General features: G+C 40.5%; 1 protein-coding gene across 2 annotated transcripts in view; it reads right to left on the bottom strand.

Moving 5' to 3' along the window:
- Positions 1–26,661, bottom strand: part of LOC137098180 (adhesion G protein-coupled receptor A3) — a 151,181-nt gene that overhangs the window by 123,503 nt on the left and 1,017 nt on the right. For both annotated transcript variants that reach the window (XM_067474150.1, XM_067474141.1), the window contains exon 2: positions 10,850–10,921. In XM_067474150.1, coding sequence (XP_067330251.1) covers positions 10,850–10,921 — 72 coding nt within the window. The remainder of the gene's footprint in view (positions 1–10,849; positions 10,922–26,661) is intronic.

Below are 26,661 nucleotides of genomic sequence, written 5' to 3'. Positions count from 1 at the left end.
CACACACACATACACGAACTGCGGGTGACCAGACCACACACACATCCTCTAGGCACAGCCTCTAGACACAGCACTTCTTTCTCTCTGATATCAAACAGTATTTAATCATGCACAGCCTCATTAAATGGATCCCAATAATGATGCAATTATCAAAATACCATCAGATTCAGAGAAAGGTCAAATTCTACATGAAGCACATGAGCAAATAACACTGAAGCTTTACTGTGGCCACTTGCAGATTCTATCCAAAAGAAAAGAGGTGCTGCCTGATGTATTTCAGTAAGTGAAATGACAACGATGACCTACATTAATTTCAATAACTTGTGAAGCAGAATGTGTGTATGTAAAGGCACCTTGGTTCAAATACACAGGAAGATCAGGAGTGCAACAAGTCCAAGAAGTTCTCCAACCGTTAAACCCACATACGGCGAATTCAATTCACATAGGGCTGAGCAATTAATCTTTTTAAATCTACATCACAATTGAACACAATTATAAAATTGCAAAAGCTGCAAATAAAAGCCTTTTCTGTGCTACAACAATGAGAGAAGCCTCGCATGCAGACATCTGCCCACCCCCACCTGCACTGGAAGTGAGTGAGAGCAGATGAAGAAAGTTCAAGACACAAACAAGTTTAAGTGCAGTTCTGCTAACAGTAGTGAAAATGGCCTCAGCAGAAGTAAACCTTCACGTCGAGCAAGTAACGCCACAAATGTCCTCCGGCATTTCTAAAAAGGCCCACTGGACTGTGTTTGATAAGTTAGGGCGTCTGCTTATGCAGCCTCCAAACGCTACATTAGTTATTTGCGGCAGGTATCAGCTGACAGAGATCAGTGGGCAAAGTGTGCGAGAGCATCAAACTAAGTTGGATCAGTGGATTTTATTTAATGTAGTAGAGTTATACTTTTAAGGACCGTCTCCATGCAACTTGTCACAGAGCTAACAATCAATTGATGGACAGCGTGAGAGGTTTTTAATAAAATTGGAAACAGTTGGCGACAAATTTGTCCATTGATTCGTCAGATGTAGTTGCGTTTCACGGAGAAGGAGCTGACCGAGCACATCACACTGAGACAAATCAAAACAGCATTTGAAAAATGGCACGAGCGATTAGCGTGAAAGTGTGAGCAAGCAAAAATACACTTTGGGAACAGTGTCATCATATCACAGACTGAATGAGAGGATTGTTAAGATCTTATCTGTCATGATACAGAGGAGGTTGCTAACAAACGAGCAGCCGAAGTAGGATTCAGGAGCAACACAACCTTTACAAGTTACACTAATTAACATTTTTTTTTGTTTTGTTTACAGTAGTAATGTTAATGCTGTTACACATGGTGCAAACACGTTTTCACTAAGAACAAGCTTGATCTCATTTTCTGCTCTGTAGCGGCTAAATTTGATTGTTGCCAGACGTAACAATAACTTTCAGAAACCATTCAATTTTCAGACAGGTGCATTGTGTGATGCTATCTACAGTAGATTCAGGTATTGATTAAATTAAAAATAAAGGAGAATAGGAAGAAAAAGATCCTTATTTAAGCATTGTTTTAGATGTAGTATTATCATTTTCTAATGCAGTAAAATACTTTATTATTTCAGAAAGTACAGTACATTCATTGGAGATACTTGCTGCCACTGGTAATTAACCAAGAATTATATAAGTACACACTCAGTTTTCTGGTTATGCCCATGACTAACAATATGGAGACACAGTGGTTTTTTATTTCACTCTGAATATCAATGTTTAGGCAAAAAGGTTCTAATTTTTACAAAATTTTTAATATAGATTTTTTTGGAAATATATTAGTATCAATTTGATTAATCGATGGCTCAAAAAAAAAAAAAAAAAAAACACAAATAGTGATTTAATTCGTGAAGCAATCATTGCAGCCCTAGTTTCAGTTAATCCAGAAAATTGGCAAACATTTGCTGGTTCCAGGACAAATCAAGACATCGTGGACATTTTTAGCCACGTTATTCAACATCTGTGAGGACTGCAGCCTGCTGGTTGGCCCACTGCTTTTGTGCTGCTTGGAACATGAGGAGAAAATCCACTGGACCTTCTTTACACAAACACAGTGCATAGAAATCATCCTCCCACCCACCGCACTGTGGCCATTCGGATCTCATATCTGTCACGCTAATCCCATCATGCAGACCACTCGTGAAACTATCCAGACCTCTTCAGAAACACATTATTGCCTGGAAAAAAAAAATGGAAGGCAGCCCCAGCCCTGCAGGACTGTTTGAAGAATGTAGAAAGAGGCAGCTACCTAAGAAGACCCCAATGATCTGTAAGAATACACATACAGTAGAGCTGACGCGCAGCTTCAGATTAGGGGGGAGAGAGCAGATACAGCTTGGCAAACGTTTTATTGCTAAACATCAGCATGTTAACAGAGTTATTGTGAGCTCTGCCGATCCAGCAGAAATTGAAGCATCACAGAGCTTGTAGTGTTATTATCTACTTAATAATAATAATACAATAACCATTATTGTTACAGCTTCAGTCACTGAAATCTTCCATCAACACCTAAACATATAGTTACTTTACCTTAGACGTCCCATTGGACACACTGATGACGAGAATCAGTGTACAGGGTAAATAATACTAGCATTTTTTTATTTATTATTATTTTTTTTTTTTTTTCTTTGGAAGCAATTTTGACTTCTCTCACCCCGGCTGCAAAAACTCTAATTGCCTCTGTCATTTACTCGACTAAGTTTGACCCCGATACTAACGTGGAATGTGTTTATTAAAACCCATTTACTCACGTGTTAAATATTCATGGGTCAGTTTGCAGATGCTTTGAGGGAAGGCCCGGCAACACACACACTCAGACAGATAACTACCTCCTGAATTGTAAATACATTTGTGTTGAAAGCTCGCTGAGGAGGTGTGTGTGTGTGTGTGTGTGTGTGTGTGTGTGTGGGGGGGGGGGGGGGGGGGGGCAGACAGACGGTTTAAACTGACTGCATGTGTACGTATGGTGACAGACTTGTAGCTACTAGCACTACTAAAGCTTTAAACAGCACTGGACTTTCCTCGGTGTGTGTTTGCATTATAGGAATATTATACACACTAAGCACTACGGGGCCTGTGGGCATAAATTAATTATTCAAACTTCCTGGCAAGGCTCACTGCACAATCAAATAACCTATTTGAACCAACCAGTCCTATCTCATCAATAGAAAGATATTTTGCAATTATTCTAAAAGTATTTATTTTTTAACAATACATCTATTTATTTGCCTAGGTTTTTGAAAGCAAAAGGAACGACCCAGCATGTCAGCTCGGACTGATTTAATTTATTTTTCCTTCCAAATCTTGTAAGAACTGCCTGCTTCAGGTCTTTCCACTGCATCTCTGTGGGACTAACGTCAGGACTTTGGTTCAGGACTAGTCCAAAACATTACATTTCTCCTGCTTTAATTATCCTTTGGTAGAATGGTTTCAGTGCTTAAGAGTTGTTGTTCTGCTGCGTGATCCACGTTCTCTATTTCAAGTCTCATATTTTGGCTTATCCATTGCTGTAAACAGGCATCAATGGGCCTCATTCAACCGTTTTTGAACAATATTCTTCATAATCATCTTCAGAGTTCTGACCAGTGCTTTCTTGTCTGGTATTTGTTCGCAGGAACAGACCTCTTTACACACATTTGAGTACTAACATGTTCTTGTTTTCATCAATTCTACAGGTCTATATTATTATAGAATTTACATTATGATTCTATATTTATCATTAGTAATATTGTTTTTAATAATGTGCGGTACTTTACAAAAAATATTGATCTTTTAAAATGAAGAAATACAATATTAACATACAACACGATGAAATGTGGTGTACAGCAGACCCGCTCGGCTCCGATAACTTTGGGCCTGTCCTCTAGAAGACAAGCGTCTCTTTTCTGTATCTGGATATAGAGACGCTTGTCTCCTTCTGTTTTATAGAGACATTTCTGCTTCATCAGTTGTGTGCCGCACTCCAGATACAGCATTAATGGAACGAGTGTGTGTTACTAAATATGACATCTCATTTTCTGTCGACTTCCTGCAGCAGAGGCTTCGCTTCAGAGCTATTGAAGTTTTTCTGCCATTTGGAGTCTAGTGCTCCACCATCTTTATAATTTGCGGCATGTTCTGACTTCCTCCGTGTTTCTTTTCAGGTTCTGATTCAGCTGATCTGTACATCAAACTGTTGAAGTGATAATTTCCTCTTATCTTGTTGTAACGTATATGTAGCGGAATTATTTCCTTTTTTGCACACGAAAGAAACAGCACATAGCCTCTGCTTCTGTCAAAAGCTGCAGGTCTGCCGCTTCTTGCAGGTGAGGTGTGTTCATGGACAATACAAAGGGTAGGTCATCTATGTTTCGTCAGAAAGCAGCTCAGTGAGAGGTGTTCAGGTAGTTCAGGGATACTGCCCCAGCCCCCCACAGCACCATTTGTAGGATGTACAACAGTAAACAGACGGAGGGGGGTTTCTTTATCACAAAAATCGTTATCCAATTTTGAGGTGAATAAAACATCTAACTGTAATTTACCTTCAACGTGATCGTCCTTCATGTTCACATACATTTGCCAAACAGAAATTTTTAATGTTGAATCATTTGAATTGTAATTGAATAGACTTTTTTTTTTTTTTAATTTATTTATTTGGGCTCCCTTTATCTTGTCGTGATAGCTCTGTCAAAATCCACAAATAAAGTTTGAGTGGCTTCAACCACGTCTGAGATAATCACATGGAAAATATCTCGACAGTTAGAAGGCCTGACCTGGAAGACCTTTAAATTTAGATTTAGTGAGTGGGTAAGAGAAGACTAGATGTCTCTGGGTCTTTGCAACTTAAACATCTTCACAAGCTGAAACTGGTGGACACGAGCTCAACACTGCTGGAATGCAACTCATTCCTGGTGGGTGGATGAGCAGTGTTCATAGGATAGTTGCTGTGATATTCTCAGATTTCCCTCCTGCCTTAGTTAAACTACACAGCTAGTCACATGTACGGACACTTTAGTTTCAGCCTACACTCCAAATGAACAGTAAGTATTTCACAGCAGATGGAGTTAAAGCTCTGAGTAACTGAAGTGCGAAGAAGAAACTTGCTCTGTTAACGGCTCTGCAACTGTATCCTGTTTTGGAACGACTGTTCTCATCAGTGTGAGATGTTTTAGAACAAAGCAAAAGGTCAAGGAAAGTGCGAAGCAAATTCTTCTTCTAAGTGATGCTTCCAATAAAAGCCCTCTAGCCAGTTTTTAAATAGAGTAACACGGCACAACAAAAAACTCCCAGCACTCCCAAGCTGGAAATAAATATAATGTTTCTATTAAAATTATGACGTACTTTACAGCGCCCATCTGCTCCTTCTTTTAATTGTGGGGGACAACCTGTGATTAACAGCCCAGAGAAATAAAACAGAGGCCAAACAGAAGGCTCCATCTCTCCCGTTCTCTCCAAACTTGGTCAGTAAATTGGTCACACCCATGGCGTTTCACATGTTTCGCCACAACTGTGACCGAGCAACCGTCTCCTGTAGAATAACAATAAAACCATTCATATTTCAGGGCTTCGCTCTGATCCATTTAAGGTTTCATTTAACTTCATGTCCCTCTCTTAGGTAAAAAAAATAAAATAAATAATTTTAACAGCTATGCCTTTATGTGACGAAAACAAATCTGAAAAATATAGACTATTATATAAATACAGGCTGCAGCAAGCATGCACTAAAGCAGAATACAAGTAGTATATAAGTAGTAGCATATCTTAGTTAAACTGTAATCGCAGATTAATTATGAACAAACTTAACAGACTGGTTGTCACGAGGGGTTTAATGAGCGGAATTAACTGCACCTTTTCATTGTTCTTCATACAAAGCTGATGTACACTTGTAATTATAAGTACAGGATGTACAAATAATAATTTGAGTAGTAGAGCAAACAAATTTCATTTCTGCTTATAATCACACCGCTCAATTAGGAGCACATTCATTTTCACACTTACATTGTGGCATTAAAATATTGACAAACCGTAAACTCAACATAAAATCTTAGATTAAGCGGCTGTCTGCTGTAATTGACAAGAACATGTTTTCGCCGTCGTTGTCAATAACATCTAAATGTTTGACCCAATGAGCAAAACAATTTCCGTATGATTTCATGATCGTGTGACGATTGAGCTTTTCACACTGGCAGCCGCTCTCACAGCCTGGGTTTCCCTCTGTCACACACTCAATCAATCACTTCCTGAAGGGAGACCCGTTCGTGAGAAAGACTGAATAAATGGCAGTGGGTATAACGGGAGTTTCAAAACTTCTTAAAGGACGCCTCCTCACACCTCTGACATCCACTTTTCAGAATGAGCAATTGCAGATGCCACTGTGAATTCTGATACCGTCTCCGCCCTGAGCCGAGGTCCTCTCAGTCTATTCAGCTTGTCTCCAGATTCCTCAGGCTAGACAAATAATGTTTGGCCAAACAGACAGAAAAATAGACTGGCCACTGGCCAAAAAACAAAAAAACAAAAAAGCATTTAGACAGGTCTGCCAAGAATAAAGCTACTGCCACATCCACCAGTGTGAATATAAAAACAACCACAACTGTAAAAATACGTTGTCTCTGCAGGTTATATTACACAGCAAGCTTTAGCAACACGATGTGAAAATAGGATAACACTAATATCACTAATATCTATTTATTATAGTCTCATGTTTGAAAGAGGAAACACACCTGCTTTAGATGTCATCATGCCATGACACGTATTACTTATCATCAGCACCATAACTACAGTCTCAGTAGGTACCTACTACACATCCCTCAGTGTTGATCCACCACAACTTTTGGTTCCATTTAAGCCCCAAAACAAGAAGTTGTTAAAATACTTGTAAAATATGTTAAAATACAGAAATAACTGAAATAACAACATGAAGATATCAAACAGAACTCATCTGTGGCTCTAGGTTTTGTCAACCAACCATTTCCCTCGACCACATCTCTGACAACCCATCTTACGCTATGAATTGCGTCACCAAATGCAACACTGACCGGGGGTCCAGAATTACTACAACCTCTAAATGTCACCAATTTTCCACAAGTGTAACTCATAATAAATGTGGAAGTACGTAGTAGATAACCTGCCAAAAATTAATTATGAGCTGATAATAACATATGTTGCCATTCATAACACTAAATAATACTTAATTTGGTGGCTACAGGCTGCACTATGTGGGCTGTGTGTGCATGTATCCATGTAAGTCAGCTAAAAGTGAAATGTACTATATTTCTATTCAGTAAATAAATATAAAATATACAGTTTCAAACGTGAGGCAGCGTAATCAGTGTGAGAACTCCAAATAAGCCAGTTACATGTGCTTCACACAGAATCCTCACACACTGAGGAGGGTTTATGTGGTGGGAACTCATGATGAAGCGGCAAAAGCTAGATTCAGTTTCCTGAGGAGAGAACAGTGATGGGCTTTGTTCCTGCTTCGCTCCCGTGGGACCCAGTTTGGCTGCTGCTTGTGCCCATATGGGGAGATTCGGGCCATCATCCAACATACAGGGAGCCTCCGTTAACAGGGCACTATCCAGGCTTTAGAGGCAAATCACATTAAAAGCATTTTCTGTCGGGGATTGATATAAAGTCACTGAAGTGGGATTTGTTTCGGTACAGGACATGAATGCTACATTGATAATGATTAGATCATGGAATACTTGGCGCTCAGTTGGGAAGTTGCAATGCTAAAAAAGTGCCCTTGATGCAAAGGTTATGCAGTGAAGGGAAATAGGACAACAGCTGTACAATATCTTTTGAATCAAGTTTGCATTACAAAATGGGTACAATAGTATTTAAACGAGGCAGGGGTTCACCAGGATGCAAGGGACTAACAAAAATAAGGGACTGTATTCATTGTAGGAAATGCTTTTTTTTTTTTGGTTATGGATTTCAGAAATTGAACAATACTACGGATTAGAAGTAAGAATATCTTTATAATTAAGTCAATTCTTCATTTCGGAATGATGTGGAAAATGCCTAAATCTACAAATTTGAGATCTCGGCTTTCTCTGACGTCACTCCAACGGCAGCGCCAGCAGTTCTCTGGTGTATTGTAAGCTTTCTTTGTTTCCTTGGAGACGCATGCACATGAGCTTTGCCAGTCAAGTTTGGTTTAGAAGTGTTCAGGGAGAGCATAGAATATAGATCACCTGTGTTTTGGAAAAGTTTCTACCCCAGTACTAACTAACCAACTTTGGTTCGGCACTTCTTTCATGTAGAAAATGTGCTCGTATTAAGACTAAATTACAAAACTATTTACAAAGATTTCATAAGCAGGTGTAAAAGGACAACAGCCTTGTTTCTGATGCTGTTCGTTTATATGATCCTAGTCACTAGACATCTACATTACATTAAAAAAAAACATTTTTGAAAAGTGGGAAAAAAAATGTGGGGCCATGTTGGCGAGCCCCAATTTTTATAAAGTTAATAGTAAATATTATATTAAATGTAAAAATACCTTTATACCTTTAGGAGTGGGTATGCATAATGCTAAGTTTGTTATGTGGTAAACATTATTGATTATAATTAACCATGGCTGGCAATTGGCCCTTAAATAACAGGTATAGTCAAAGATAACACGTGAGTTTACTGATCATGTGACTTTGTCTTTATAAGGTTGTATAACTTTTGTGCTTTTGGTTATGGATTTCAGAGCTATACACTATGTTATGAGCTCTTTTTTTCTTATTACATTTTTCTTATAATTTTTTAATTATTAGAAATAGGATCTTATTGTGCAGAGGTACTGCTGAAGCCTCCTGTAACCCACACTTATTGAAAACCACTGGTAGCAGTGCAGAGATATTTCTTTTTCAAAAAACAAGCCTCCCACTTCTAACCAGTCAGAATTTCCCTTTTTGACTAAGTTTTGGGGCATTGCCATTTATTGTAATTTTAATAATAATGACTACATGCAGCAGTAGGCAGAGCCTGATGGAGTGTAGAAGGGCAGTGAGTCAGTTTCGGGTCAAACCATGTAGACATGAACTTCCAGCTGTACTTGCATAGCAAAATGGGTCATGCAAGCACAGATTGTTTCATGTGCTTCTGACAGATGCTGTGCTGCCACGTTACTCTGAAGGTTCTGTTTTGTGAATGTAGCATCTTCAACCTTCTGACCCAACTGGATCCATGGTGAAGGGAGTTTTGAAGAACCTTTGCTTAAAGAGTATTGTATCAAACCAGTGAGGAGTATGGAACAGTCTTAAGCTGAATACTGTAGCTTTAACTGGCTTAACTAAAATGGTAAATATAGTAAAGATCAACACGCTGGCAGTGTCACTGTTAACATGTCTGTGTGCTCACAGCAGCATTTAGTTCAACGCACCAAAGTGGCTACTGAAACTACGAAGTCTCAAAGCAAAATGGAATCAATAGATGATAATCCCGTCTGCTCATCCATCTATCAGGTTTCTCAGCTGGAACAGAAAATCCGACTCGACTCTATTGTCTAGGAGGCAGAAACACATCTCCAGGCTAGGAGAAGAAAAATTATCATCATGGCTAGATCCCACCAGCAGTAAAAAAAACATAAAAATGTTCAAGTATGAGTCCACAGCTGCTGCGAGAGCAGTGCAAACACACACACACACACACGCGTTATTAAGCTTGTCAATCAGCTGCCAAATCACCACAACCCTCAGATGCAGTCAATCAGCCAGCCGTGCAGGCGGGCAGTCGGTCCGCTTCGCCAGACGAGGGAACAGCTGGCTGCCACTTTCAACTCACTAGGGTTATCTGGCTTGGCATCAACTGCTAGTGACAGACATGTCTCTGCCAAATGCTGCATGGGGGCAAGAGAGATGGACAGGCTGTACCCAGAGAATGAGGTGAAGGAAGAGATAGGGCACGCAAACTGCTGCACCGAGGGGTCAGTCACAACAAACCTTTGGCTGTGTGTCCCTAAAAGCCTCGCAATCATCTCTCCACCACTCCGACACCGCCGGAAGGCTCAGGGCAGAGAGGTTTAATGCCACTAATAAGGCCCCGGGGAGACAGGTGACATCATCCTGTAGATCAACCGGCGACACAGTCACCCGAAAAGGAGTGGAAGACGTGGAAAATTATTCAGCTGACATTATTCCAATATGAATGTAACTGTCACGCAGTCTGAGAGGCAGGGGCCCAATCCACATTCAAAGCAGCCACTTGCTTGTCCACTGGCGTGTGTGTGTGTGCGTCTGAGCTTCACATGTGTAGTCGGGAGTGGGCCCGCATGCATCGCAGGGTGGCTGACTAAAAGAGGAGAGAGTTATCAGGCCGACCTCTGCGTGATTTCAGCCCCCCTGTCTGATTTCCTCATCGTCAGCCAATGTCAGTGTCACCATCGAATAGAAAAAGAAGTGATCACTGGGCTGGATGAAGGTGAAAGCAATCAATAGCTGACTTCAGGGGGCAGGTGGAAAGAGCTAGAGCAGGCATCACAGAACACATCATCAGGCTGCATGCGTACTGCCCCCTGGGCCATTGCATATGATGTGAGATTCATCTACATGGACTCAGGGGCAGTGAGTCAGACTGTCAAACCTCCCTGATCTGGCTCTGCATTAGGCCTTTATATGATGCAATATATTATCCCTTTTAAGACATTTACTGAGGTAATTGAGGTCGAGCACACAGGGGTTGAAAGGTGAAAACCACTAGCGAGTCTCCTAACAAGGGTCTCCTAATCCCCACTTGCTCTCCCACTTTTGCCTTTTTTCATGCTATAGAGCGAAAGCACCTCTGTGATGACAACTATTAGGACCCGGGGGGAGGATAAAACAAAAATGATAGCTTGATTTAAGTACTCACAGTTTTTCCAGGGCAGCCAAGCTGGAGAAGGAGCCATTCCTCAGCAAGGAGATCTTGTTATTACTCAAGTTTCTGTTTAGGGGCAAAAGATATGAAAGAGAAAACGAGGTGTGAATACAGAACAAGTAAAGCGGTGGAGGTACATTTGTAAATATCACAAAAATAGAGCTGCAGGAAATTACTTATTGAAATGGCTGATAAATTGTTTATCCTCTGACTGTCAATGTGTTGGCAAGAGATAAGGATTTATGTCTGATGAGATTGCAGCTGTAAATTACTCATCCCGGCCACGTTTCTGTCTTGTTTATGGCCGTCTGCGGTGAAGACGGGTAATGATCCAAGCCTGCCCCCCCCACCCCCCCCCCACCCCCCCCCCCACCCCCCACCCCCAGTCCTCCCACTCCTCCGTGTCAAAATATCAGCCAAATAGAAGCTTAAAGAAATGCTGGTTCAGCACAACTCAATCATCCATAGCTCACATTACAACAGCAAACAAATCAATGAAATGCACCACAGACATCTGTAAAGTGATTCATTAAGTTTCTAGGGCCATTCAAAGCCTCTGTTTTGATTTTGTTTTCTAAAGATCCTGTCACAATTTTGTTTTTCTTTTTCTTTTTTGGTTTCAAATGTACCTGTGCTGGTGAAATAGAAAGTACTGCATATTATTTCCAAGACATGTATTTTTCTGGCAAGAAAAGTAGTGGTGGGCAGGGTTTTCCACACAGGGAGTTTTTTTTTATTTTCCTTTCTTCCTCCCGTTATAATTTACTATGCTCTGTGTGTGATCTACGCAGCTTAAGCACAAAGTCTGGCTGCAGTATGTGCACGAGAGCTTGCTGCGTAACTTCTTTAGTTTAGGCCTCTGTTAAGGGAAATCATGTCTTTTCCTCCATCCTAGCAGTGTTTTGATTTTTTGCAGCATTGAACAAAAACATTTATATAAATTAGAGCTCTGTGGTTTAAAAGATGTTAATTGGCGAAATTCATATAAAATAATGATTTGCTCAGCACAGGAGGTTGTGTTAAATTTCCGTTTCCAGTTGGAAATTTTTGCAGGTGTTTTCCAATTTCTAACAAAAAAAAAAACTGATTGGTATTGATCGGTGACTATATACACATTATAGTAGTTGAGTATCTTCTTATACAAGTTTCTTCATCCTTTATTACCATCTGCGGGCTCTTTTTCCTCTGATCTGCTATGTTTCTGAATGCTAATGCAGTTAGCTAACCATATGAGCTCTCGTTGGGTCTCAAATAACGTTGCCTTTTTTTGTTTCGTTTGTGTGTTTGTTGTGCGTATGCAGATTTCATGCAGCTTGAAAACTGTGATACCTCTTGGTTGTTAACAGGTCTGTGCCTAAATAATACCCATACCCAGCCCGGCAAAATTGGGAGGGTTGCATCAGGAAGGGCATCCGATGTAAAGAAAAAAGGGCCAAATCCACATGTGGACCAATGATCCACTGCTTATCACTGAACTTACGGGGAAAAAAAGTTAGTTAAGGGGAATATTGAATGCTAACTCTACTACACTTTCCAACATAACAATTCAGGTCCCTAAAGTGGCCTGCACAGTTAGCGAGAGGCCCAACAAAAGGAGAAAATGGCCGATATGGCACAGGAAGAGATATGCACACAGCTGCACCAGCTACTGTAGAAGCAAACACCAAGCAGGCAGGATATGTGAAAGAACTGGATAAACTACACCCCCGAATGGCAAAAGAAGATTCCAGACTTTGAAGAATTTGAGGGGTTGTAAAGATCCCCCAGTTCTGACGGATGAGATGGTTGAAGTGGTAGAGGAAAACCCAAAAGACCAATGCCAATGAGACCCCCCCCCCCCCGCCATGCTAACACAACAGGTAAAAGAATATTTTTAGATGTAGTGATGTTAGGTTACGTTCACGACCAGTCGGGTTCTTTTCATCCTACGTCCACTGCCTGTCTTACACCCACTCCACTCCTTTTTCTAATTGAAGAATGAGAACCAGCTGTTGCAAAGAGACAGACATTGTTGACTTACTAGGCTGTATGATTTGTCTGTTGCTGTCCTTAAACGCACTATTTAATTGTCCCCTCCTCCCCAGCTCTGTGAGAGCGAGAACAGTGGTAGGGTGACATAGTGAGTGAATGAAGAGAGGGAGCCAGAACAAATCCGTAAATCAGACAGATCGAACGATCTTTCCTGATTGTTACACAGTGGTTACTTTCTAAAACACATACAAACATGGGCAACACTCAACACAACCTCGCAGGAAGGACCTTGTATGAACACAACTGAAGTGCACATTTCTCCTCCGTGGCCTCTTTGCTCAAGTGTGTGCACGGACACAAACTGAAACTGGATATATGGAACGTTTACAATCCAGAGCAGTGACATTAGGTCTGACAATATGAATATGTGCTGTTAAACCAAGTCCACACATTTGTTAATATAACCTTTATTGATGGGATGTTTAAAGGATGCCTTCACTGATTTTGAACGGGTTTCTTGTTCTTGTGTTGTTAATAAACTCACCTTTGACTTCACTATATTCAAATATCTCTCTACGTCTGGCTGAAAAATGCCTCCAGATGACATTGCTAGGAGGAACCATCAGATCAGATTATGTTGTCTAGTTGTTAGCCACATGCTTTTTACAGAGCTTCCTCAGATGACATCATCTGAACTCCTAATAATAAAAAACTCCTCAGGGTGATGTCATCTGGAGGAGTTTTTCAGCTTGAAGCAGAGAAAATATATTATATAACTTATATATAAGTCAGAGGGAAGATTAAAAGCATTTATGTATTTTTACACCCTGAACAAGGCCGCAGAAAGCAAATTGAAAATTAGCGAAGTTTGAATCCGATATATCAGTTGGTTGCCATCATAAACTTAAAACAAGGTTTTAAACATAAAAGTGTTCAAATTATTTTTATTATAATATACTGACAATAGCATGATTAAACACTGTCTTTCATAACTGGCAGAAATATTCTATTGTATATGCCATCAGCATAAACAGCCTGTTAGAAGAGGAACATTCCAGAGGCCCCCACTGAGATATACAGAACAAATTCTTGGTGTGCAATAAATACATCTTATTAATATTCACTTTGTTTTACTTGACCCTAGAATTCACCACCCAAACGTGCTGAATGAGAAATTAATACCCCAAATCGTTTTGTGTGTACACAAAAACCTCTCACCACGGGGCCTGAAAAAGGTTCTGGGGGAAACACTGAGAAGGTTCCCAAACTGGCTGGATGGAATAATCCACGACTACTATGAGAAGAAGATGGAGAAGACCTACAGCAGCGAGCAGGAGGAGGGGGAACACTTTTACCCAATTAGGATTGTCCTATAAACTGTGGAACCAGCTTTTATCATTTCCTTTTTTATCTCGCCGTTCATACTGTGCCGTTTTAACATGCTCGTTTTCTGTCCTTTCTCCTCACTGATGCTTCTCCTTCATCTACCCAATGATGAGGGCTGAGTGTGAGCGTCAGAGATATGGCTCAGCTGCGACAAACAGAAGCAGAGCATCAGGGGACGCGTGGATGTTTACTGGGAGGGAAAACACAGGCCGAAACAAGTGCTGACGTTTAAAGAGGAAATAAGACTTTTTAAAAAAAAAAAAAAAAAAATGGGCATCAGCTCCTCCAACTCTTCTCCAGAGCATGTGGGAGAGTGGTGTTTGAGGTAATGTTTAATTCAAAAGTTAGCATACAACAGGCTAAACTAAGACTGTAAACACCAATATGTTCATTGTGGCGATGCTGACGTTAGCATTTAGCTCACTGTGGCTAAGTACATTCTCGTAAAGCTCTAATTGTTCCGTTTACCATCGTCCACGGACCGCAGGGTGAGTGGTTCGATCCCCGGCCCCGGCTATATGTCGAAGTGTCCCTGGGCAAGACACTGAACCCCTAACAGCCCATTCCCCCTCCCCAGCGATGCAGTGTCGGTCCAAGCCCGGTAGAAATTGGGGAGGGTTGCGTCAGGAAGGGCATCCGGCGTAAAAACTGTGCCAAATCAACATGCGGACAATGATCCGCTGTCGCTGGCGACCCTGAACCCACGAGATAAGCCGAAAGGACAAGACAAAAAAAAAAAAAAAAAAAAAACATTGGCCTTTGCATAATATTTCAAAGTACATATTATCACTTTAAATAGTGGAGATTCATATTTGAAACCAACTGAAATGTGCACTTAATCTAAATACATTCTGATTAAATTTCGCTGCGAGATCAATTTACTATAAATATACACCAATTCTAATAAACTATTAATACTTCTGTTTTTCAGAGTTTAGGAATTCCTCTACACCAACTCTCTCAAATAGGTGCCCCCACCTATATACGAATATATAGGAATATAAGAATATAAATCAAATACTAAATATGTATCGTTTATAAGACGGATCATCAAAGCTGTCTCACATTCTAATTGAATTGCAAACGTCAATGGGAAGTTAATTCAGGAGTGATGTAAATGTGAACGCTGAAGGAACTGGAAAGACAAGTTTTTATAAGAACTAAATTGTCATTGTTAACTAGTGTGCTTAGATTAACATACGCCTTTAAACGCACCTTGGACAGTTTCTGGATTTCACATCTGCTAAAATATAGATCACTAACCAACTCCTAAACCATCTGTAGCAGAGCTGCTCCGTCTCTGTGATGCTGTGAATGTACAAGGGCTCATGTCCTCTGCCCCTTTGCATGAGTTTTATATGTTTCCTATCAGTGTATAACCACATGCACAGACTCACACGCACACACAAAAACCGCCCCCCATCACAATGTCATGAGGGAGGTTCTGAAAGTGAGTGACCAGGATTAAAGAGGGTTGAAGTTGGATGTGTTACTAAAGTCTCCGTCACAGGAGAAGTATACTCGATTTTAAAACCCGTGAATTTAGCCGTGGGATCCCACAGTGCTTTGTGCTGAAGCCGCTGGCCCGATTGCAAGGGGAACAGAGCAGAAGTGTGTACAGGGAAAATTCACCGTGTCAACTCACACGCTGCACAAAGGGTCATGAAAATGTGGTATAAACTCACAGAAGGAACAAAACATTTGGCCACAGGAATGTGCGAATAACTCACTGGGTATTTTTTGTTGGACAAAACTAACAAGACCAAAATACTCTGGAGCATATTGAGCAAAATGTACATTTCACATTGTCAATATATGTTCTGTTACTTCATTGAACCATCTTGCTCATGCATATTCTCTGGGGAAAGTACCTATCAGTACCAGAGTGATAACAGTTGTCTTGGCAGGAAAAGCAGAAGTGAAGACAGGAAGTCCCCTCTCAGTGAAAGGCCAGGATGGACATAAACTTGTGTCAGCAAATTCATGTCAACATCCAAGTCTGTGTTTACTTCTGCCCCAATAGCAAACTTCTGAGAAAGTCAAAATTATTTTCTAAATCAAACATGTTCACTTTTGCATTCCCTCACACAACATTTGCACTCGCTCTGATTTCATAAAGGAATTTGCCACCACCTCATTGCCACTGAGGTGGTGGTGACTAAGACGTGGCTTAGTTGTAGCACTGTGTAACAGCTAAGCCAGCAGTATAGAGTCTGCACTTTACTCGCACTCACTCTAAGAACATCACTCGTTTCAAATCGGTGCTACCTTATACGCAACAAGAAGTTGATTGGCGGTGGTGGTGGCGAACGAAACAACATAAGGTCATGTTTTTTTAAACCAGACCAATGTCATTTCGGTTTAGCCTTCGCACTCTACAAGGTTTAGGCAACATGACGACCACATAGACCACATCCTTTGAAGGATGCAGCCTCGAATTCACACAGCTACTATGACACACTGCATTATTATAACACAAATTATAACATTTTCAAAGTAGAATTCTTAGCAGAGCTGCTATATTGGCTTGCATTAGATAATACACGTGTACCTGACCGGCTAAAACTTACTAACTAACCCTAAAAGACTGAGGATGAACCAACATGACCAAGGCAAAAAAGTCAGCATTCACACAATGTTTTGCATGTAGAGATGGTTAGCACTAGGAATTGTAGTTAAAATGCCGAAAAAACTACCTTGGACAGAAAATATGATCATGTAAAAGTCATTGTGGAAAAAAAAAAAAACAATTTTTCCACAAATCCCTGTGTAGAACTGTTGATTTACAGGGAACCATTTAGGGAGGCAAAGTGAGTAAGCAAAAACTCATATGGATTTTTATTGTTGTTGATCTAGACATCAATATTCTGCTGGGGTTCTGTCAACTTGCATTCATCTTGAGACAAAGCTCTCTGAAAGCAGGAAGAAATATTGCAGCGGATATAAACCAGCGTGGAGTCAGCTGGACGTGGTGAGGAACTGCACTTGGAAGGCCGAACAGGTCAATTTTGCAATAATTCACATAGATTTATTGAAAAATAACCAAAGCCTTTAGTTTTAGATGATAGTTGATTTACTCCCCCCCCCCACACACACACACACCCAAGGTCTTACTCTAAACCCAAACACTTCACGTATAGAAAAACTGCAGCCGCTCTTTTAAAAGCCAGACAAGGATAAAGCAATGAAGTCAAGGTAGTCTGCACTGAGATCACGGGATGCCGATGCTGTCACTGTGTTTTGTCCCACGTCTCCCTTCTGTTCCCCAGGCTGCTGCACCTCCCGCTGCAGATGGACGTCCCACTCGGGGACAGGCAGCTACTGTTTGTGCAAACTCAAGCGTGTCCTGTACTGGGCAATGCTGGACGTATGTGTGCATCTGCTCGCTGACCCCCGCCTGCCCATTTAAGGCCTCTGCATAACGTCCAGGAAAATCACAGGAAAACAGAATTGAACATTGTGTAAACAGCATGACGAGCTTCTGGAGCCACTATCCAACTCTCTATTTACATTATCAATTATGGTCTCTGTGGCTTAGCTGCTTTCAATAAGGGAGGAGTGCGCAGATTCAGGATGGTCTCTGTAGGATGCAGCAAATGATCTATGTCATCACTTACTGTGTTCCAGCACCAACCACAGCCAGATGTGTGTATCAAATAAGTGCTGCACTTTCACAATTCCCCCATATGGTTTTTTATTTTTATTTTGTCTTGTTTTATTTGGTCTGGAATTCGGAATTTTCTGAGCTCTAAACCGAAAGTCATTCTTGTGTTGTATTAATCAACCTTTATACCTTGGTACTTGAACTATACCATCACATATTTTTACTAAACCAGAATCTAACTTTTAAATGTAATTAAAATGTTAGAGAGAAAAAAAACAAAAACATTTTTTCAAGTCAAACTGTCAAGCAAGTATTGATTCCAGCTTCTCAAATGTGAGGATTTCTTTATTCGATAGTAAACACCACGACTGAGTGAGACCCATGTCCTCTATTCTTCCCTAAACACAGGAGCTCTGGCGTTCATTTTGTCTCCACGCCACAGCTGGGATGTATCTGTGAGGTCCAGCTAAAAAGTGACCGCTCTAAGAAACTAGCCCGGCTGCAATGCACCACGGAGATCCAACCGTATTATTACAGGAAAACAGAAATAAAAATAGCTTTGATGGACACCATCCAACACACAAACACACACACACACATACACACACGTGGAGTAAAGATCACAATGTGAACTATTACAAACATTTGGATCTGCTGGCCTCAAGGTTTCTAGCCACTTCTCGTCAAACAGTCAGACCATCTGTTATTTTAGAAGATCGAGTTACTAGAGACAGCTAACCAAAATAACATATTTCATATCTAGTACTGTTGACCTTGGATGGGAAACAGACGCTGCTTCAGGGGTTACCTACAGATGCACGTATTAACAGAGCCTCACATGGTCTCTAGCTGATAATCACCCTTAATAACAGACTCTACACTGTGAGGAAAAAGTTTAATTCAGTGTCACACAACATGCATTTCCATATGATCTGAAAGAAAATCTTCAAGGGCTGAGATCGAATTTCCTTTAGCTTGTTTCAACATGCTGACATTTTTTATGGGTGCTTTTAACTTTGTCATTATAAACAGTCCTTTAACCAGGCCATTGTGGAGTGGGGGGGGGGGTCAGTGCGGCCGCCTCACAGCTAAAAGATCCCCAGTTCAAATCTACCTGCCAAGCTGCAGCCTTTCTGTATAGAGTTTGCATGTTCAGACAGTCAGGTCCAAGAATTCGATGGTTAAAAATCTTTTTTTTTTTAAACTTACTAGTTTGGTCGGTAAATGCTGCAAGTGTGCAACGTTAGAAGGCTACACCTGTGTGATAGTACTCATCTGAGCCGAAATATTCAATCATAAACACATATGAATAAATTCTGGATGTTGTAGCTGCAATGTTGTGAGTGGCTTGTAGTGAGTGTGCAAGTTAGGGGGGCTTGATTACAGCGGAAATCTTTTTATTAATATTTTCAAAACAGTGATCACGATTTGTTGACATTTTTACTTATGGAGCTCAGATACATCTTGCATTTATTGAAATACTGTTGAAAAAATTGATTTTCCTGAACTTTATATCATTACAATTCAACAAAAATGGAAACGTTTCAAGTAAAAATAGAAATATTAGAGCATAAGTGAGACCGTGCAGGATCTTTCTGATCCACCAGTTGCAGAGATTTTATCTGCTATTAGTTTTTTACAAACATTTTTACCGAAGCGGAGCAAAGGAATATTTGCATATCCACTCAACTTTGAGCACTTTGTGTTAATTACATTTTTAAAAGGAACCTATTTCAGTCACTCGCTGTGCTACAGTTTCAGTTAGTGTTAGATCCCACACACTGGAAAAGATTCTAGAGGAAATAAAGACGGTTTGCCGGTAGATACATATTTCGCTGAACTAACTTTAAATTACAAGTTACCTCTGACAATTTTTGCCTGACACCCTGACCTCTCACCCTGTTTGACTGTTGGAAACACAGCAAGAGAAGGAGCTGCACCATCTTGTAGTGTCGAATATTTGGCTGAACGTAACACTTTCACAGCCCAGCTGGGTGAGGGCTTGAGCACTGGATGCACTGATTTAATAACAACACAAAACAAGAGCATCAATTATATAGTTTTTATAATCATTGGAAGCCATTCTCATAATTTTCTGCACAGCCCTAGGTTTAGAGTTAAGTATGCATCCACTTACATTCAAATGGCAATTCACTGGATGCAAACATAAGCCCAAACCTAATAAAATAGAAGTACAGATTGAGTTGGTACAAATGTTCGTTTATCATCAGAAGAAACAAAACTGGTCAAATAGTGTGTAAAAATAAAGCTATAGTAAAATAATCTAAACGAAATTAGTCTAAAAGTTTGTATTCGCCTTGAGAAATTGAATGAGAAAAATAACTTTAATTCCTGATTTAAAAAAGACATTTGCAGCAGCTGCACGTGCTTTAAATATTATTATTTACTTACTTTACTTATTATTATTTTTTACTCATGCTGTTGATGACATGAATCTAAAAGTCTAGTCCAGATTTATTCAACAAATTCAAATTATGGTGAAACAAAAAGGGCAAAAGTTACCTCGCAACTTGGTGCGGAACACTGACCGGGGTTAATTCATAATAATAAATCAAGATTTATTTGTTAATTGGATTTTGATAAATATTCTACATGCACAAAAAGTAACTGGTAACTAAGGCTGTGAATAAATGTAGTAGAGTAAAAAGTACACTATTTTCCTCTTATAGGCAGTGGAATAAAAGTAGCCAAATGGAAATACCCTAGTGAAGTATCACGCAATTGTACTTAAGTACTTATTCACCACCTCTATTTATACGTTTAATGACTTCCAGTAGCCTACGATGGACCAAATAACAAAAACATTTCTTCACATGTGGCTCAACAGTTCGGACGTCCTCCAAATGATCATACGCTTGAAACAACACCTCTGTGAAACCTTTTCATCAACCTTTGTAGCAACAAGTACAACAGTTTCATTTCTTTCATACGGTAATGCACAGGATGAATATTTCTGGAAGGGTCTTTGTGAAAACCATTATCCTAAATCCGTATTTGGCTGGAAGTCTGAGTGATTTTCAAGTATTCAGCTCACCGTCATGTGAGACAACACACGTAACATCAATCACCACGACTTTCACTGACAGATATACAAGCTGACAGACCGTCAAGGCTTCCCCATATAGACACAACATGACTCCTTGCATATGCTGACAGCTATGTGAGCGCACACACACACACACAGAGCACTGATAAAGACCTGCCATGGCCCCTGTGAGACCGGCAGGAAAGCTAATATACTCCCCTCTGGGAACAGAAGCAGCGCACATCAGGGTTTTAATCACCGTGTTTAAAAATGAGTCCCCCCAAAAAAAAAAAAAAAAAAAAAAAAAAGGGAAAAGACAACATGTTTTTAAGTTGGCCTTCTCTGCTCCTAAATTTATGACCCTTTAAGCAACTTTAGTATTTACTCAGTGATGTGGGGAGGAGACAGAGACAGCAGAGGAGAGCAGGACGCTTGGCAGACACTCTGTATTTGTCTTTACCTAATAATTTAACTCGTAAGTCTGGGTTTCGACACATTCTTGGTTGATCCGAGGCGTTATCACAATTTAGAGTCCTTTCTCCGCCCAGCGGTCATGAACTCTCATCAGTGAATCGTTATTGTCTAAAGCAAAGCGAGCAGCTGTTTCCTTAAAGCGTGACACACCAGCGCTGGTTACTGAAATTTTCAGACAGCAAATCTGAAGACTGCTGAACCTGGACATTTACTCCAGTAAGAGACTTGGAAGAAAGCTCCACTAAAAGCTAACTCATGGTTGGTCAAGAGATTAATCAATGTCTTCTTGTAAAAGAGAGATGTTAACATGCAGATAACACAAGGGTGAACAATCGTGGCTTTAGCTGTTGCTGAGGGGAAAGTGCCAGAGATCTAAATGTATTACACCCTCTGGGGCTGAGATGACTGATATTGGGAGAGTGCTCTCATCTAAAGATGAACCTTTTGCTTTTTTTTCCCCCACCCCCTTTTTTAAAATCTTCCATATCAGTGGAGATAAGCATAAGAGAAGCCAACAAAGAGTCAGAGAGAGAGAAAAAGAGATTGGCATGACTCCCTGCAGCTCAAGATGTTACAACATATTTTATCAGGGTCATTTTGGTCATGTCCCTACAGATTAACAGCCACTTCTTTATTTACTGTACGTGTGGGACATGTGATTTAAGGCATTTTACACTATGAACACCCTGATGCTGTGTGCACTCGCAGGATTTGGCAGCTAGGTAATGCACAGGAGAATATGGACAGACTGTGTGTGTGTGTGTGTGTGTGTGTGTATATGGGAATGAAATATTCATGGAGATGTACTCAGAACTCTGAAGAGGGTAGAGCACAAACAGCGCCTCGGCAGACGAGAAATAAAAAAAAAAAAAAATCCCCCAAGAAAAATCAGCAAGGGAAAATAACAGAGAGGGTGGGAGTGAATAAGGAGGCGGTGTGGGGGGGTGGGGGGGGGGGGGGTGAACGGCATAATATTTTTAGCAATACAAAAATAATAAGAATGCAGAAAAGTGTTTCTGAAAAAGAGACCAGAAAATGAATTGTGCCTTGTGATGCCATATTTGTTCATAGGGATCCACAACGATCAGTATAAAACCTCTGATTCATTCGATCACACATACCACAGACTGTCAACCCACAGTGTAGCTGCACGGTATTTAAATCCCACCAGCTATCTCACAGCCACACATCCTGTGGTGTCTCCTGGGTCTTTCTCTGCACTGGAACAATGACTGACATGTTCTTGTAGTGGTTTGGATCCAGCTACAGCCTCGACCGCATCACTTCCCTCTAGACACCACAGCCAGCCCCTCCTGTCTGATTCTGAAAAGACGATGATGACAATGAGGGCCTACACAACAGGCTACTTTATGCCAGACACCTCCAGATTTGGCTCCGGCCTCAACCTAATGCCCCTTGTTTTCTCTCCGTCACAGGGGGAGACTGCTGGACTGGCTTTGGAGGAGTCGAGCATATTTTCCTCAGTGAACATAAACAAAACCAGGAGAAGAAGCTGAAAGTACAATAAATTACAAAAACTGTGTGTCTCCTGCAGCATTGAAAGTGAAAAAAAAAACATCCATTTGCGACTGTGTACACTTCATTTCTTGTAATAAACTCGACCAACAAGCTGCATCTTTCACAATTTAAAAACAAAAATGACTTTTTGACTTTCTGTTAATTACATTTTCATTTAAATAACTGAAATGTAGACAAATGTGTCCTTGGACTAAATATGTTTCAGTTTTCATCATCAAATGCATTTGGTTGATTTATGCATTTGTGAAACTGCTAAAGTCCACAGTAACAGCTGCAGTTATGGTACCAACAGTTACAGATTGACATAAAGCGAACTTCCTGTTATCAAGGAATGGAAAATTAAATTTGCAGTCCTCACATGGGACTGAGAGGACACACTCCTACGCTGACATAATACCTTTTAAGGAGATATGGCAAAGTTAAAACAACATCAGCATTCATTTAGTGTTTCGTCTCCCTTTAAGTCCCATATTACTCTTTTTAGCTCCACTTTTAGCCTCCACCAACTCCTGAATTACATATTTAGAAAATAAAATATTTAGTTGCTACAGTTTTCAGAACTTTTTTACTGAAAGTAGTTAAATAGCGGTCAGATGTGGCTTATTGTTAAAATAAACATATTGATTACAGTCACTTTAACAATACTATCAGGTTCTTTAGGAATAGCTGCAGGGTTCGGACCAACTATCTTAATCTTCTGTTTTGTGTTAATTCCAATTCTAAATTCAAATTCAACAGCAAACATTTAAGCTGCCCATCTTAAGGGCAAAAATAATGAAATGGCAACTGTATGATGTCGACTAATAGAATCATAATCAGAATTTAAACTGGTTCTTACTGTTTTTCTCACACTCACTGGATTTTGACTGACACACTGGATCGTGCTTCTAAAATCTTCTACAAAATTTACACAAAATACATTTTTAACTCTATGCATAACATTACACAACGCAGGTAAGAATAACTAGGGAGACAATTATGCAAATATTATGTGACCCAGGTCTGATTTCAACACAGCAGCTCAGCAAGAGGTGAACAGAAGCAGTTGTCTGACAAACTTTAGAACTTTCCACTTATGTAAGTGCACAGTGTGCAACTTATTGCAAGCGGTTTCCAGCAGTGAAGCGACTCAGAGGCTCAGTTACAATCAGCTGTGTCTGCGCAACAACCTCCACATCCAAACAATCAGTCTGTGGCAGACGCATCATCTCAATCAGCCTCAGCCTCAGTTCTCAGCTGACATTTCACCAAACAACCATCCCATCCTTACTTTCCCAGCATCCTCTCTGTCACTCTCCCTAGTCCTCCTTCTCCGTCCCCCACATCTGTACTCTCTCCCCTTGCCTCGCGTTGGACAAGCAGTCCCTCCACCTGCTGGAGCACTGCCTGAGACAGGTGCCAGCTATAATCTCAGCTGCTGCTCTCTGCAGAGAGAGAGGGCTCCTCTGCTGCTCGAGCACAATGAACCGATTACAGCAGATAGGTCCCAAGGTCAACAGAGCTGTCAGGCCAAACTCCAAACTCCTGAATTCCCATCTGACCCCCCCCCTCACCCCACCCCGGAAGACAGGAAACCACTCAGAGCTGTCAGCTAAGGAAGCTGCACCAAACCACGGTTGGATTTATTTTCATCTAATAGCATTCTCTTGCTTATGAAGTTGTTTTTCCTTTGGCATTTTTTGCAAGATGCAGCATTAATACTGGGTTTGTTCCTCATAAACATTTATGGATACAATAATAAAAGGCAAAAAAAGCACAGAAGCCCAAAATGCGCCTTTAATTAGAGGTGGCATTTGAATCCGGGGTAGGATGCACCAACGTGACACCCAGCACTTGAGTTGTTATTGAGGAAATGGCTCTACAAGGAGCAGCATTGTCTTCACAGGAGGTGAGATCAGGAGAAAATGATGATAGCACATTCGGGAGATTTCTTGGGCAGTCGGCAGGAGGACATCAGCATGTTCATACTTCCCTTCATATATCTGTTTATTTGTACAGAACATCTAAACAAAAGAGGGAGCAGGGAGGCCACTTCAGCCTGACAAAGGTCACATTTCCTAATGCAGGAAAACTGCTTCCTGGCCAGCTAGAGCTTGGCTGTAGGACTTAGTTCACCTAGGAACTGGATTGACTGATGAATGTACACATTTATACAGATCTAATAATAACGCAGCATGCACAACATCTCAAATTCCTCAAGTGAACTGAGGAAAAAGATGTCATCCTGCATTCAGTTCCTGTGTGTTTCGGAGGAAAACAGCAAATCTTTGGCATTACTTAACTGCGTAGACCACTTTAAAAAATCTGACTTTGTTAGTGCCCTGCAACCTACAAAGCGAAATGAACGCCGAAAACAAAACAAAGCCTTTAAGCATTCTCCGTTAAAAAACGAACAAAAAACAACCCCCCCCCCCCCCCCCCCCCCCGACACGGAAGCCAACAGCACTCCAAATAAATTGCGCTAAGCAAAGTGCTACCATTAATCAGCTTGTGTTCGCAGTTCAGAATGACTGGTTGGCTGTAACTTGTCAAAGGCCTTTACATTTGCTTTTACACTGCGAAGGCTCAGCTCGAGTTTGCAGGAAGACAGCAGTGTATTAATCTAGAAGTCAATCTGTGCACCTGCAGAAAAGTGAGGGGATGGGTGGCGTGCGGGGAAACTTATCAACCCCTCGAGCGTTTGAAGTGCTATTTCATCTGCAAGAGAGGCACAGATTAATACTAAGGAAGGTTTCACAAAGTCCCCCGCCGAAGTGCAAAACCTATATTTGAATAACTTTGAATACAATGCAAATAATATCCCCTAAAGAGTGAAGTGACAGGCAAAAGATCGATGCACAAGTGTAGCAACAAAAGACAAGCAAAGTTCCAAATTGACTCACACAGGGACGGTGGCTCTCGAAAGTGGCTTCTTGGGGGCAATAATGGGCCCAAACTCACAACGAGGAATCGTTTTCTTTGCTATTACTGTGTGTCATTGTTTCTAGAGCAATTTATATGTTGCTATCATACAGTATGCGCTGCTGTTTGAATGGCTGGGTCTTCATGCTTATTGCTTCGGCTGCACTATGGTTTTCTTCTTAAGATTTGAAGTAGTCGAAATAATAATAATGATTTTAATGACCAAGAAATCTACTTATTCTTTTTTTTCAATTGATTATTCAGTCCTTAAAAAAGGTCAGAAGGTGACATCTTTGTTTCAACTTACAACTCACATCAGATTTTGTATTTTATTTCAACTGTATTGACAAATCGTGTTGATTGTTAACTGGGCTAAATTATAACAAAAGCTGATTTATACTATATAACTTGTTGTGTTAATTTTGAAAAAGGTGGAGAACAAAGTTCCATAAACAAAGAGCTCCATCTCATATTTTACCATGAAAGTTTTACAAGTTAGGTCGTTTTGATTCCTAACGTTAAGCTTCTTGATGAAGAGTTTGATGTCGAAGTCACCTATCTGTGTCTTTCTGGGAGGTTTATGGCTGTCACCAATTTTCAGCCTGCTTTCTATAGTTTTAGTTTAGTGTGTAAATACACATTAATGATTTTAAACTTCTCTCTGGCTTTTTTATCATTAATAATTCAGATAACGTCATATGGAGGAGCCCTGAAAAAGCAGGTTGACTATGTTTTTCAGCAAGACATAAAGACATATTTTAAAGTAGGGAGGTCAGAGGGAAGTTTAATGGCCCAAACTATGACCAAAAGAAGCAAGTTAAATATGAGTGAAGGCTACTTTAATGCTGAATTCCGTAGGATAATTGCCTCTAAACTGCCATTTTG

The sequence above is a fragment of the Channa argus genome, chromosome 1 (genome assembly GCF_033026475.1).
Source record: "Channa argus isolate prfri chromosome 1, Channa argus male v1.0, whole genome shotgun sequence".
NCBI lineage: Eukaryota > Metazoa > Chordata > Actinopteri > Anabantiformes > Channidae > Channa > Channa argus.
Note: the sequence above shows the minus strand (reverse complement) of the source record. Positions and strands in the feature narration are given on the sequence as shown.